Source organism: Dermacentor albipictus, chromosome 8 (genome assembly GCF_038994185.2).
Source record: "Dermacentor albipictus isolate Rhodes 1998 colony chromosome 8, USDA_Dalb.pri_finalv2, whole genome shotgun sequence".
Taxonomy (NCBI): domain Eukaryota; kingdom Metazoa; phylum Arthropoda; class Arachnida; order Ixodida; family Ixodidae; genus Dermacentor; species Dermacentor albipictus.
Genome location: NC_091828.1, coordinates 9515492 through 9531358, shown reverse-complemented (window position 1 = coordinate 9531358; position 15867 = coordinate 9515492). Strand labels below are relative to the sequence as shown.

At 42.7% G+C, this 15867-nt stretch overlaps 1 protein-coding gene across 3 annotated transcripts in view; it reads left to right on the top strand.

Moving 5' to 3' along the window:
• Positions 1-15867, top strand: part of LOC139048616 (uncharacterized) — a 177359-nt gene that overhangs the window by 106290 nt on the left and 55202 nt on the right. Inside the window, exons 2-3 of one of the 3 annotated variants that reach the window (XM_070523047.1) lie at positions 7088-7315; positions 13850-14258. In XM_070523047.1, coding sequence (XP_070379148.1) covers positions 14030-14258 — 229 coding nt within the window. In that variant the 5' untranslated portion in view covers positions 7088-7315; positions 13850-14029. Of the gene's footprint in view, positions 1-7087; positions 7316-13849; positions 14259-14596; positions 14657-15867 lie in introns of those variants that run through there. The other 2 variants (XM_070523048.1, XM_070523049.1) reach the window with 2 other exon arrangements.

The following is a 15867-nucleotide window of genomic DNA, read 5'->3' as shown; positions in this document are numbered from 1 at the left end:
AAATGCTTCTTTTTTTCATTCTTTTCATGAGGTGTGTGAGAGTCATCATCATCATCATCATCATCAGCCTGGTTACGCCCACTGCAGGGCTAAGGCCGCTCCCATATTTCTCCAACAACCCCGGTCATGTACTAATTGTGGATCTATTGTTGAGTAGCCTTTACGGAATCCTGCCTGGTCCTTTGCTTGACAGAAGTCTAAGGTGTTCCTGATTCTATTTGCGATTACCTTAGTAAATGCTTTGTAAGCACCATACAGTAAGCTGATTGGTCTATAATTTTTCAAGTCTTTTGCATCCCCTTTCTTATGGATTAGGATTATGTTAGCGTTCTTCCTAGATTCCGGTATGCTCCAGGTTATAAGGCATTGCGTACACAGGGTGGCCAATTTCTCTAGAACAGTCTGCCCACCATCCTTCAACAAATCTGCTGTTACCTGATCCTCCCCAGCTGCCTTTCCCCTTTGCATATCTCCCAAGGCTTTCTTTACTTCTTCCGGCGTTACCTGTGGGTTTTCGAATTCCTCTATACTATTTCCTCTTCCATTATCTTCGTGGGTGCCACTGGTACTGTATAAATCTCTATAGAACTCCTCAGCCACTTGAACTCTCTCATCCATATTAGTAATGATATTGCCGGCTTTGTCTCTTAACGCATACATCTGATTCTTGCCAATTCCTAGTTTCTTCTTCACTGTTTTTAGGCTTCCTCCGTTCCTGGGAGCATGTTCAATTCTATCCATACTATACTTCCTTATGTCAGCTGTCTTACGCTTGTTGATTGACTTCGAAAGTTCTGCTAGTTCTATTCTAGCTGTAGGGTTAGAGGCTTTCATACATTGGCGCTTCTTGATCAGATCTTTCGTCTCCTGCGATAGTTTACTGATATTCTGCCTAACGGAGTTACAACCGACTTCCATTGCACACTCCTTAATGATGCCCACAAGATTGTCGTTCACTGCTTCAACACTAAGGTCCTCTTCCTGAGTTAAAGCCGAATACCTGGCGTGTGATCGGAGGTGGTTGTTCGGCGCGTTCGTTCGGTTACCGGCGCGCGCGATTGGCCTACTCCGCGCCAACGTCGCCAGCCGCGGGGCGCCGCCCCGTTTTTGGTGACGTCAAAATGACGACACGCTCCTGTCAACCATCCGCCCACCGAGCATTTCGTCCGAACGTGACGGGAGTTGAGAAGTTTGGAGCGATCATACGGCTTCGCATGGCGCGTCTGGTGGATTGGATTGGACACAACAGGCGGTGTTTTCGGCTGCGGAATGGCACGTTTGAATCCAATCCATAGTTTAATTCCAGAAAATGGCGCTTCCGTTGGAAACATAGGTTGTTGCGCTGGCGTTTCTAGAGGAAGGAGGAGAGCGGGTGGCGGTGCGAAACGCGTTTGAAGAAATGGCAGAAAGTGAATTCCGGCGTCGTTTTTGTTTCTTGAAACAAATAATTCGTTGGTTGCACAGAGAAATCGACAACATCATCGGTGCTAGCGAGCCACTGGGATGTTGTCGCTGCCTCTTGAGAAGTGCGCCACTCTTCCCGTCGTTTTTTTTTTCTTTTTCCTTCTCGCTGTGCGCGACGCCACCTAGTGACGACGCAAAAAACCTAATAGTTATAAATTGCAGTAGTCACACGTACTACAATTGGAAAACCTGTTTGGGCTTGAGAAGGAAAAATACATTTTTTTAGACAAAGATTTCATTCAATTGGAAGACGAGAAACATTTGGCTTTGTAGTATACTGTTTGCAAGCAGACGACAAACGACGGAGGTAAACTTCCGGGGAGGTCACCGCTTCCTGATTGGCTGCTCTCTCCGCCCCGTTGTCACAAATTTTGCATACTGCAACTTTGTGACGTTGCAGCAACTGAACAGAACGCGTATCGAACAAAATATCTCCGATCGCGCCCCTGTTCTGTAGCTTGATCTGGAATTCCTCTATTTTCCCTCTTACCGCTAACTCATGGATCGGCTTCTTCTGTACCAGTTTCTTCCGTTCCCTTCTCGGGTCTAGGCTAACTCGAGTTCTTACCATCCTGTGGTCAGTTCAGCGCACCTTGCTGAGCGCGTCCACATCTTCTATGATGCCAGGGTTAGCGCAGAGTATGAAGTCTATTTCATGTCTAGTCTCGCCGTTCGGGCTCCTCCACGTCCACTTTCGGCTATCCCGCTTGCGGAAGAAGGTATTCATTATCCTCATATTATTCTCTTCCGCAAACTCCACTAACAACTCTCCCCTAATATTCCTAGCGCCTATGCCATAGTCCCCCACTGCCTTGTCTCCAGCCTGCTTTTTGACTACCTTGGCATTAAAGTCGTCATTAGTATAGTGTATTTAGTTTTCACTCTACCTATCGCCGATTCCACGTCTTCATAGAAGCTTTGGATTTCCTGGTCATCATGAATGGATGTTGGGGTGTAGACCTGTACAATCTTCATTTTGTACCTCTTATTAAGTTTCACGACAAGACCTGCCACCCTCTCGTTAATGCTATAGAAGTCCTGTATGTTACCAGCTATATTCTTATTAATCAGGAATCCGACGCCTAGTTCTCTTCTCTCCGCTAAGCCCCGGCAGCACAGGACATGCCCGCTTTTTAGCACTGTATATGCTTCTTTTGGCCTCCCAACTTCACTGAGCCCGATTATGTCCCATTTACTGCCCTCTAATTCCTCCAATAGCACTGCTAGACTCGCCTCACTAGATAACGTTCTAGCGTTAAACGTTGCCAGGTTCATATTCTAATGGCGGCCTGTCCGGAGAGAGTAATTCCTGTCCGGAGTGTCCGGAGAATAATCCAATGGCGGCCTGTGTGAGAGTGGAACTGCTTAAACCCTCCTATTACTGCCCAGCCCACGTTAGAAACATGTACAAATTATTTAGAATAAAGAGTCGCGATCACAACTTAGTTTTTTTTTTTTTTGCAAGGGCATTTGTGTAAAGACCAATCTGCTATTCAATGAATGTAAGTGTCCATGTTTTTCCATGCTAACTTCTAATTTCTTCACTTTTATTTTGCTGATATTCTACTTTTTCATGATCACGTAAACACGTCTGCAATAATCCTTATCGGAATGGTGAAATAAAAATAATAAAATGAATGAATGTAGGAATTGGTCGCGATGACGTTTCTCTTTTTTTTATAGACAATGATGAGTGAACGCTGTATTGTTTGAATGTCTGGCAAGAGCGATTGCGAGACAATAAATCAAACTAGGCTAATTCTGTCTTTTTCAACCGCTGCAATACCATTCGGAGCCCCAGGCGAGACTGGTTGGGACCCTGTCTGAGAAATGTTTCAGATACCACTAATTTCCCCAGTACGTCGCTCCTCTGTAGTTACATGGCAGCTTCTATTATTAGTAATCTAAAAATGCCATTTCAGAATTTTTTGCATGTGAGACAAGGTGAAAACGATATAGATCGAGAAACATTTTTTTGCCCCTTCTAAATGGAATAATGCTTAGATTTATGTCTATTAAGCTTAGCACATGTACTAAAGCTGTTTTGTCCCTTACTTGAAACCGAAAGGCAAACCATAAGCGATGGAAAGCTAAGTCACATCTTTTTCTACGCGCGATGAAATAGTTGGTGCCACTCCAAAGCGTGTACTGGAAAGCTGAACAATGCGTGCGAAAATTGTGTCCTAAATAAAAAAAAGACGCAGAATTTCGCCTTCAAAAACTAAATATACATAATGAGTGGCTGCTTCTGAGGCCGACGTTGAGTGCTTGCGGCATGCTTATTGCATATATTTTTTTTGTACTGGTTGCATGGTCATAAGCAGTTTATAGAAAAAATGATTTTTTTTCATCGCTACGGGGAGCCCAGTTACGACCAGCACGCGCACGGCTCGTCTCAGCGCCGTCTCCTCTGGGAAGGGCCGTAGTAGCCGCCTATCTCGCCCTGGCCAGGAGAGAACTCAGCTACGCGTGGAGAACGCGGCTGTTTCTGCCTATGGTATGCCTGCGCATGCGCTCTCCTCCTCCACTTCGTCTTCAGTACCTGAGAAAGGAAGCCCGAATCCGCCAACATCACCGCCATTTATTTTTCTCTGCGTCTTTTATTTTTCTTCACTGAAGCTAATGCAGTGCACGAAAGAGAGGGCAGAAAGTGTGAGTGATGGGACAGTGCAACAGGGGATGGCTGCTGCCGATCCGTGACTCGTTAAAGGGCGTCGTACTGTAGAGCCACCGATCTTTGCAGTTTGAACTCAGCTTCGCGCGGGGGTGCTCCGCTAAAAGCCTTTATTTTTGTTCGTCTTCTTCTATTTCTTCAGGTTCGAGAAAAGGAGAAAAACAAAGAGGCACAGTAGGGGAAGTGAGCAAAAAGGGTGCGGCACATGGGAGGCTTAAAAGTGACTAAAAATCGCAGTTTTATCTGTTCCTTTCAGGCCTTTTTTTTTAGCGTTTCCGTTAAAAATTGCGATACAGTGAGCAAGGCTTGCTTAGCACACAATATTTAGCAGTAACCTCCGGGCATAGGCATGTTTTTGAACGTGCATTTCAGTGAAGAGGCGGCACGGTGGGTGTATTGCAGGGGATGACAGCACCAAGTTTCCATCCACATCATCCAGCGGTCGTGTTCGTAGAACTATTCGTATCCTTCATGAAGTCTTCAAGAGAAAACAGAATCACGGAAAAAAGAAACATAAACCTATTTGAGTAAGACGGGCACACCAACCAACTCTCCAAAATATGAAAAACCTTTGTCAACCGTTGCCCGATCCTTCCTATTAAAAAACCCTGATCGCAGTAGTATGTTAAAACGGTACATACTTGAAGCAAGTCGACACAGATAGCATTCTGAAGCAAGCGATATGATCAACAGAGGACTTTCTGAAAAAAAAAAAATTGACTGGTTATAGAATTACGCTATGCCAGTTTTATTAGGTTTGATTGCTCATTCTAATGCTAATCATCGTTGATCTATTACATATGTATCCCACGATATGCATGTGCTAATTACACCCTTGAAAAAGTACCTGCTGTTCCCTGATCCCCTTTCTTGGTCGCGTTTCCGCGTCACATTTGTCGAATTTCAATGTCCACCTTAAGCCAGTTCCGGTCGATGTAAAATACACAAAACATTTTAAGTTCCACGCTACTTTTTTTACCATAACTGCGGAAAAAGAATGCAATGTCATTGTTAGTTGGCCCCTTTTCTTCATAGTCAGCAATAACTCTGCGGTTAGCATAAATTACAAACAACAGTTATTTTTCAAAATTGAAAGAGTCTTATTTTGTCTAGATTCTTGGGGCGAAACGAGACTGACAAAGCGGGCTGTGAGGTAACCTTGTATATACTGTAGTGTAGAGTGTGCTTCCTTGCACTACAAGTAAACTGCAATGAGCAAAACTAGAACAAGGTGAAAACAGGAGCCAATGTTTTGACAAGTGACTTGTGTTCTTCAAGGCGGCATATGGTAAACTGCAAGTGACTCCTCTTTGGTGTTAAAAAACATTAGCTGCTGTGCAAAATTTGTGTGTTATGACGTACAATGCTTTAATTTGAACTGTATGTGAACTTTGTGTTACTGATTTGTGCTGACCGAGAAAACAGGGAGTTAACCAAGGGGCCCTATTTTTATTAGTCATATCAAAGGAAGCCAACAAAGAGTGACACCAAGGGCAACATAGAGGAAAAAAACTTGTGCCTAATCGGTGAAATAAAGAAATTATAAATTAATTGAATTCAAAGTGGATGAAAAGACAAATTGCCGGGAATGGTGCCACAGCCTTCGCATTTGGCGAAAGTGGTGGGATCGTTCCGTTTTATTTATTTATTTGTCCATACTGTGAGCCCCTTTCGGGCTTTTACAGGGCGGGAAATACAATCTTATAACAGTGGCATGCGCAAAAAATAACTAATCAGTAACTATATACAAGGCATATATACACTTACGATTTGTAAAATATTCCCAAATTTCTTTCAAAGGAAACCACAGAAATAATTAATCAGTAATTATATGCAAGGCATATATAAGTACAAGGCATATATACAATTACGATTAGTAAAACATTTCTTTCAAAGGAAACCACAGTCAAAATTTTCAAAAACCTCGGAATTAGGTTTTGTTCCAGTCAACAATTGTTTTAACCAAAAAAAGAATGCTTAAAGACATCAACTCTGGAGGAATAAGGCATGAAGGCATAGCTGTGATTATACCTTGGTGATATCCTCCCAGGAGGTCAGCACCTGTACTAGCTGTACTTTGATTTTGCACAAATAGTCATCATGGAACTTACATTACGGTGACATCTATAAGTGCAAGTAATCATTCGAAATCTACGCGCTTTCAGACCTTGCCGCGCGCGCAGTCTCCGTGTCCCTATCCTTGGGTGCCGTGTACAGCTAGTACGCCCGTTGTTGTTACACCTTGAGTCTTAAAAGAATATACATGAATGTTATGTTCACAGATATGCGAACGCAGTACATATTCACTGCTGCACCTATCACTCACTGCTTGCGGATTAACAGGCCGACCAGCCGAAGAAGGACGACCAACAGTATTGGACTTTTTAGGCAACCTAAGAGTAAATTAAAGCAGTATTATAATAGGAAATGAAGAAAAAACGTATTAACTGTAGGTTGAACAATAAATATTTCCATCTTCTTTGACATTATTGAACAATATATGTGACGGCAGGCGACAAACGTCAATCACATACTACAATCACACGAATATCATTGCAAATGCGTGCATTGGCTTTATATTTGCGTCATGATGCTTCAGCACTGAAGTATTAGTGAGAACAGGTCGGGCGTAGATGGCCACCGAGATTTAACTGCGGGCGCCGCAATACTTAGGAGTTTCCATATCTCTGAGGCCAGACTTATACCAATTTTAGCTTGTACTTTGTATTTAGTTAGGCGACGCTTAACACCTGTTTTTTTGTGTGTGGTCACCCTAGTGTGTGATGTGTGGATGGCCTAATGTAGCATGTGGTTGGGTCGATACATAGTGTGCGTTTAGTTTAATAATGTGTCGCAGTAGCTGACATCTAGGTGTCGTAGCAGATCACTTAGGCAGCAGTGGTTGCGTCTTGCGAACCACTTCTAACCATTCTCTGCATATTTGTGCAGATTTCGTGTGCACCTGATTCCCGGCGCCATCTGTGTAACAACGATCCTATCAAGACCCACACGTGTAAAGCCGGCGACCCCAGCACCGTCATCACTGCATCGCGTGCAGCGCCGCCTACAGAGGGATCCTGCCTTACAAGCGACTGCCCTGGAACGGCGACCATCACTTAGGCAGCAGTGGTTGCGGCTTGCGAACCGCTTCTAACCATTCTCTGCATATTTGTGCAGGTTAGTGTTTCAGAAATTTTCCTCCTAGCCCATAAGTTTCCGCCGCCACCACTGCTGCTGCTCTTTGCTTTTTGTGTTTATCTGCGTAATTCTACGAGATGTCCACTGATTCCGAGTTAGCGAAAGAACTTGAGATTCTCCGTTCTGAAGTCGCAGAAATGCGTCAAAGTCTCAGTGTGTTTAATGAATTGTACGAATCTGTGAAGGCAAGAAATGACAACCTTCTCCAAGAAAACAAATCCTTGAGAGACGATAACAAGTCTTTGATTGATAGTAACAAAAGCCTTTCACAACGAGTAGCTGACCTTGAGCAGTATTCCAGGCAAAATAACGTAGAAATTAAAGGAATTCCAAACACTGAAGGAGAAAGCTGCCTAATAATTATCCAGGCTTTGGGTGACAAGATTGAGTGCCCTGTCACTGCTGATGACATTGACATTGTTCACCGCGTGCCTGCCAATCAAGGAACCAACATTATCGCGCGGTTCTGCTCACGAACAAAGAAGGCTGACTTTGCTTCCAAAGCGCGTGAAGCAAGACTCACAACAACTACAGTAGGGCTATCACATAAACCACCCACTTCCATTTTTGTTAATGATCACCTCACACCCGATAATTAGCGGCTTTTTGCGCAGGCGCTAGAGCTCAAGAAGTCTAAAGGATGGAAATTTCTATGGACCGATAACTGTGCCATTAAGGCAAGAAAGTCGGAAAACAGCCGTGTTCATCGCATATGTAGTGTAAATGATCTGTCAATCTTCAAATAAGTTCTTCATTGCTTGCACTAACGTTTAATTCATCATGGCTGACTCAGTTTTTACTTTTGACGAAGCGAAAGCTCTCATTGAGGAAAAACAACCCACTTTATCCTTAATATATTGGAACATCCGCAGTATTCGTAGGCATCACGATGATCTCATCGGTCTTCTTTGCAGTCTTGATCATGCGTTCTCTTTCGTATGCTTATCTGAAACGTGGTTATCATCTCATGATGGGAATCTATACGGTCTTTCAGGCTACACTCCTGAATATTGTCATCGTGAAGGTTATCGTAGTGGCGGTTCGGCCATTTTAGTAAAATCTTCATTGTCATATAAACGTCGCCATGATCTTTTTTTTTCGTCATTGCCTCTGTGAATCAGTATGGCTAGAAGTGGAGAGTAATAACCTGCAGCTGCCTACCAAACGTAACATCATAATTGCATGCATTTATCGCTCACCTTCTTCCTCTTACGTCGAATTTTGTAAAGAATTTGAGCAGTTACTAAACACAGTCACTGATGAAAACAAGGATATTGTGATATGTGGCGACATTAACATCAACATTATCTGCCCTGACAGTCAATGTTGCTCTGAGTACTTACGTACTTATCTTAGCTGCGGTCTCTCCTCACAAATTACAGCTCCAACGAGGTGTGAAATAGGCGGACCTAATACTTTAATTGACCATGTACTGTCTAGCATATCTACTGATCTTAGCACAGCTGGAATAGTGGAATATGCCGTAACCGACCATTACCCTATATTTTTTTGCATAGGTTCCGTAACGCCTTCTCAACCAACAAAATATGTCTGGAATTTCTTTGATTCTAATAAATTCACTGGTATGATTCGTGCAATTGAGTGGGCTGACGTGCTTGAAGAGCAATGTAGCGAAAGGGCTTTTGAATCTTTTTTCGCAAAAATATCTCAATGCTCTAACTTATGTACAAGTAACACTACGGTAACGCGTTGGTTTAGATCAAGAAAGCCTTGGGTTAGTGATTCTTTATTGCGGTCCATTAAAAAAAGAGATAATCTTCGTAAGAAACTTAAAGTCCAGCCATTCAATAATGCGTTGCGATCGCGCTTCCACACATATTCAAATGTTCTAACAGCCACTTTAAAAAATGTCAAGCGTAATTACTACGAAAATAAAATTAGAAAAAATGGAAGTGATACCAGACGAAACTGGCAGGTTATTAAAGAATTCTTAAACATCAGTACAACTAAAAATCGCATATCGTGTATGAACTACAATTCTGCTAATATTACTGACCCTCATGACATAGCTAATGTTTTCATTGACCATTTTAGTGTTACAGACGGTAGTCAGCCTGATTCAACGTTGCTTAGTTTTCTTGCTGTTCTCATTCATTTTACCTGTTCCCCACAACATCTCTGGAAGTATGTAACATTATCAATTCTCTTAAAACAACCGGTCCGGGCCTCTACTTGATGCGCCCCTCTAGCATTAAGCTTGTGTCTAATGAAATCTCACCTGCGTTAGCACATATAGTAAATAGACTATTTATAGGTGGCATCTTTCCTAATCGCCTCAAGACAGGTAAAATAATCCCAGTATTTAAAAAAGGTGACCATAACTGCACAAGTAATTATCGTCCTATCTGCATTTTGTCTTTCTTTAGTAAGGTCATCGAAAAACTTATACATAATCGCTTAACTAAATACTTATCCAAATTTAATCTTTTAACTATTGATCAATTTGGTTTTCGTGACAATTTTTCAACTGAATTAGCGCTTATTACATTTACTGAGAGGGTCAAATTAGCCATCGATCAAGGCCTCTTAGTTGGTGCTCTCTTTATTGATTTCACCAAGGCGTTTGATACAATTAACCATCGTATTCTTTTAAGTAAACTTGAATCATATGGCATTTCTGGACCGCCTTTACAAATAATTCGCAACTACCTAATTAACCGACAATATATAGTCGAATTTAATGGTGTCTTGTCCTGATCAAAAACTGTAAATACAGGTGTCCCCCAGGGATCAATACTTGCGCCACCCTTATTTCTCATATTCATTAATGACTTGCCAGAAATATTAACACATGCGCACTGCCTTCTTTACGCTGATGACACCACCATTTTCGCATCTGATAAAAATTTATTTGCATTGCAGGATAAACTTAACGCTGACCTAACGAATGTTCATTCATGGTGTGTAAAAAACAAGCTAACCATTAGCCCATCTAAGACAACATTTATGGTATTCCATTCTTCAAAATCTTTGCCCATTGACTGTATTGTAGTGTCTCTAAATAATAATGTATTTGCAAGATCCACGTCTACTAAATTTATTGGTGTAGTACTAGATGAAAAGCTAAAGTTCCAGTGCCACATTCAATCACTCATTCAAAAAATCTCATTTGGTATTCACATCATAATAAAAACTCGCTCTTTTTTCCAGCAAACCATTCTCATGTCTTTATATTACGCGTATATACACAGTCATCTCTCATACTGCCTGTCATCTTGGGGTAATACATATACCACACATCTTCATCAGTTAGAAGTTTTGCAAAAGCAGGCATTACGATTAATTGCATTCCAATCGCATACATCTCCCTCTGCTCCAATATTCCGTTCCCTAAATGTTTTACCTTTACGCATGTTATTCAATCATAAGCTGTCGCTACTTATGTTTCGTCTTATAAATACCGAGTTTAATATTCCAGGTTTTAGTCGCTCTAGCCTCATCAATTATAACAACACAAGATTTTCAGCTCAACTCAATCTTCTTCTTCCAAAAGCAAGAACTAACTATGGGAAATTTACCGTCGCGTTTTCAGGCATTTCTGCTTGGAATTCTATACCATCTGACATGAAGACATCTACATTATTATCATTCAAATGTAGAACGAAGGAGCATTTCATGAACACTTAATCTGACGCGTAGCATAATTTAACAAACCTAGAATTATTTAGTATGTTGTTCAATTTACCATTACGCAATGTACTTTTCAATTACCGAGTTACTAAATTTTGCCTTAATTGATACTTCTCCTCATTGTTAGCTTTACATGCCATTTATCCTCGTTTTAATTGTTGCATGTTATTTTTAAGATTTCTTCAATTATTTTTTCTTTTTAACTCTGTGAATATACCTGTGATATTGTTAACAGATTTGTTTTTCTATCTTATCGTTTATTTCCGATGTAGAAACTGTATAATATATGACATGACTCACTGTTTGCCACGACCCTACTATCCCCTTTTCATGTTTTGTTAGGAGCTCCCCCCGACAGTTGTTACTTCGGGACCTCCGAATGTGTACTTATACCCATCTTGTATTTCTTTTGTCAAAAATAAATATTGATTGATTGATTGATCGTAAGAGTTGCCAACTAGGGTTAAAAGATCCGCGAGTTGTTTCCCCCCACAACCTGAAAATTCGCGATGCCAGCATCAAAACCGCTTAGATCCCGCTAAATGCGGGCATCAATAAGAACAATGCTCGAAATATTTTATTGCGTCCATGTGAAGCACAATGCGAAAAAAATACACTCGATGGAAAATTCCTTTGCTTTCGGCAGTAGGGAAACCGATATAAGATATAAATATTATTACGTGATTTCATGCGCGACTGCGAAATGCGGAAACGTACTGCCAAACAAAAATTCGAGAAAACTTGTTTCGGAGAACTAGAATTACTGGCCAGAAAACAAGGTTAATTGCCTGCTATGGATTGCGATCACAAAAAGAAAGGTCCTGTTTCATGTTCCTAGGGTTTGCACCTTCTATGAATTTATTTGTTGTTTGGGCGGGGCTGCATCTATGGCCTGTGTCATCACTGACCCTATATGCCTCCATCCTGTCAATATTGAGAACAAATAACTTGCTCGGGTAGCGTGTAACAAAGCAGTATTTATCGCCATATCGAAGTATGCGCGGGAGAAATGCGAAGTAGGAATGCGAAGCACATTGTTTTTGAATGATGATGACAATGGCTTCCTACTTCCAAAGAGCCACAAACGAACTGCATGTCTGCGACATGCGAAGCGCAAGCTATTGTCAATGAAATGTGTGGTGTAGAGTTTGTACTGCCAGAAAAGGAGCCACCTATGTAAGAGGACCGCTAAAATTCTTCCACCTGTAGGAGAACAAACTTTGCCACTAGGCCGGGCAAAAATGGAATAAATTTAGCGCGAAGCCCGCTATAGTGGCAACGCTGCATGGCAGCAGCTTATGTTAGCGTCCAGATGGCTTCCGCTATTCTAAAGAGCTAGTCTGCGCCATGTACTGCAGTGCAGCATATCATTAGCGTTTTGTCGCACGTTAACGGTAACAAATAGCGGAAGAACGCAATGCGCAGAGTTTCCCAGCGTTCTGTGCCCGCGAAGTCTGACTCACTTATTTTTAACTGCGTCTGGCTCCACGCTAATGCTACACTTAAGCTCTGTAATAACAAGTGGCGTTGTTCTCACAGACTTTCAAAGCTTTCTCACACCTGGTTGCAGGAAACCAAGCGCAACTAATAGCTAATGGAAGATCGAAATGCCGGGTTTGGCCTACCGCATATGCTGCCGCTGTAATGGCTCCTGGTGGCGTGGTAGCAGAGAAAGAGCCCTGGTTTTCCGAACGTAACAATCAGCCTACACGTTGAACTTCACGCATCAGCTACAAGAGTTTACTTTTCCGCTGCACTCATTAAACGAGCCAATGAATTATAGCTTTGCTCTGACTTTTTATTTGCACCATTTTAGCCCTCGCGATATCGCTCTGCTTCGGTTCTCCTGCGTATTTGCATTTCAAGTAAATGATTTCTAGCAAAGAAAGCACTTCCAAAGCTGCCTTCCATACGTTTTTAATTATTTTGTGTATAGGAACAACGATGACAATCGGTTCCGTTTGATCCCAATTTCCTTTGGTTTGTCTTGCGTTAGTGCGCGAGAAGTGATCAATTATGCATTAGGTTTACATTTACACGCCTTCCACCATGCATATATACACAAATTGTCACTTCTGCTGTAGTTACATTGTTTATACACATATTCTCTGTTCGTATTTTGGTGCTTAATTTGTAGTTTGCAAGGAAACGGTTTTCATTTCATTTCATTTATTGAACCCTCAGAGCCAAAGGCACTAAAGAGGGGAGTGGTTACAAAATAAAATGCATAAATAGATACAATGCGTATTACAGAACAAGTATTATCATCCTCCTGTTATACAATGTTAGCTAGTGCAAAACGAAAATGCTGGTTATCAGTTATGTCGACTATATCTGCGGGAAGGCGGTTCCATTCGCGTGATGTGCGCGGCAAGAGAGACTGAAATGCAGTTTTAGTGTTACATGTTACAATGCCAACATTGTGACGTTGTGATTTGTTTGTGATTTCAGTAATCTAGTATATATACAGTTTTCTTGTTCTGCAGTGTATGTGGTTATTTCCTTCGTGCTACGTGCTTTGCGATGCAAATTGATGACCTTGATCCGCACCACCTGTGTATCGAAGGACAAATGCACAAAAACAAGCGCCATGAAATAACCTTTCCATGATTTATGAAAAAAAATAAGCACATCGATCATTACGAAAGTTTCCTAACAATTGCTGTTATTGCCTCTTAATAAAAAAACAAGGTTTTGTCAGATTTCGTTGGGATATATTTCCCATTTTGATATATTTTGGCCTGTAAACAGCCCTGGTAATTTATTGATGAGATTTGTGCGCAATTCCTTGCGCGATAAGTGCCTTTGCAAAGCGGGATACGATGTGCTGCTTAAGAAGTTTTATTTTTGCGCCTGACGCAGGTATGAAATCGCCGAGATGGTGTTGAACCTGCGTGTCACTCTTTACGCCACTTCCCCGATGGCTCTCCAGAGCTGCTGGACTGACAAATCTTTGAGAAAACACGATGCAGGAAGCAACTACACAACAAGGCGACAGCTCTCCCACCAGCGAGGTCTAGGAATCTGAGGAGGTCTTCAGTAATGACTGAGCTTCTCCAACACCGTCGTGCGTCCCTTGTGGTTCAGGTGGTGTTGTTGTGTGCGTGCTTCTGCCTACAACCCCTGGGGACGAAAGGTCGCGCGGAGACTTCGCCTGCGTGCAAGTTGTACGAATTTTCATGTGACAACGGGAAGTGCGTGGGTCCGAACCGCTACTGCGATGGCACCGATGACTGCGGAGATGGGAGTGATGAACCCGTCGCCTGCTCAAGTGAGTAGTAAGCTGTTGCTGCTCACGAAAAAATTGCAGGACAGCAGGAATTTTTATTGATCGTGCCCGTATAAGTACTACAGTTGGTCGCAGACAAGAAATGACCTATATTTGCACGTTCCCCGGTTTTACCATGTGTGCCTCATGTGACACCAGCGTTTCCAGATTGCCAGTCTGCAAGCAGTGCTCGAGCAACACGCTCTAGAGAACTTAATGCCTTCTGGCTGTACCCTCTCCCCTTGAGATACGTTGCGCAAAAGACGCCCACATAGAACTTCCGTGCAGCGTGCTACGAAGCTACGAGTGGCGCACCTAGGTTGAAAATGAGACGCCGAACACCGAGTGGGTGACGACGGTGATAACAATTCGATTAGTTCCGGGAACCCTGCCACTTCTTGGTTAGCTTCAGGCTGATAAAAGCCCTGGCATGCTGCTACACGCTTCCGAGCGCACTTTTTTTCTGGACATGAACCGTGCATGTAATCTCTGCGCTTGTGCTGCCATTGCGGTTGGGTGTCTGGCAAACCTTCATTGCAACGGAATGTGGATTACGTTCATGCCAGGATATGCCTAATGAGTGCTGCGTGCCCAATTGCTGGAGCAATTACAAATCGGGGCTGAAAAAGCATGCGTTCATGTTTCCGCAAGGTCAATGACAGAATATTTGGTGCAAATGCTAGAGTGCAGCGGTGGCGTAGAGGTAGAACGCCCTCCTCGCGTGCAAGAGGTCCGTAGTTCGAATCCCGGTGCCGGGCAGTTTTCCACCGGACTAACAAAAAGGAAATCCGCGTGTTGAATTATAGGGCACGAAATGGGATATAATAGGGCTCAGTAAAGCTAGGAGGCCAAAAGAAACATATGCAGCGCTAAAAAGTGGGCACGTCCTGTGCTACCGTGGCTTAGCGGAGAGACGAGAACTAGGATTCGGATTCCTGATCAATAAGAATGTAGCTGGCAACATACAGGAATTCCATAACATGAACGAGAGGGTGGCAGGTCTTATTGTGCAACTTAATAAGAGGTAAAAAATCAAGGCTGTACAGGTCTACATCCAGTCATGATGACCAGGAAGTCCAAAGCATCTATGAAGACGTGGAATCGGCGATTGGTAAAGTCAATACTAAATACACCATACAAATGGGCGACTTCAATGCCAAGGTAGACAAGAAGCAGGCTGGAGACAAGGCAGTGGGGGAAGGTGGCATAGGCACTAGGAATAGCAGGGGAGAGTTATTAGTAGAGTTTGTGGAACAGAATAAGATGCGGTTAATCAATACCTGCTTCCGCAAGCGGGTTAGTCGAAAGTTGACGTGGAGGAGCCCGAACGGCGAGGCTAGAAATGAAGTAGACCTCATACTCTGAGCTAACCCTGGCATTATACAAGATGTGGACGTGCCCAGCGAGGTGCGCTACCGTGACCATAGAATGGTCAGAACTCGAATTAGCCTAGATCTGAGGAAGGAACGGAAGAAACCGGTACAGAAGAAGCCGATCAATGAGTTTGCAGTAAGAGGAAAAATAGATGAATTCCAGATCAAGCTACAGAACAGGTATTCGGCTTTAACTCAGGAAGAGGACCCTAGTGTTGAAGCAATGAACGGCAATCTTC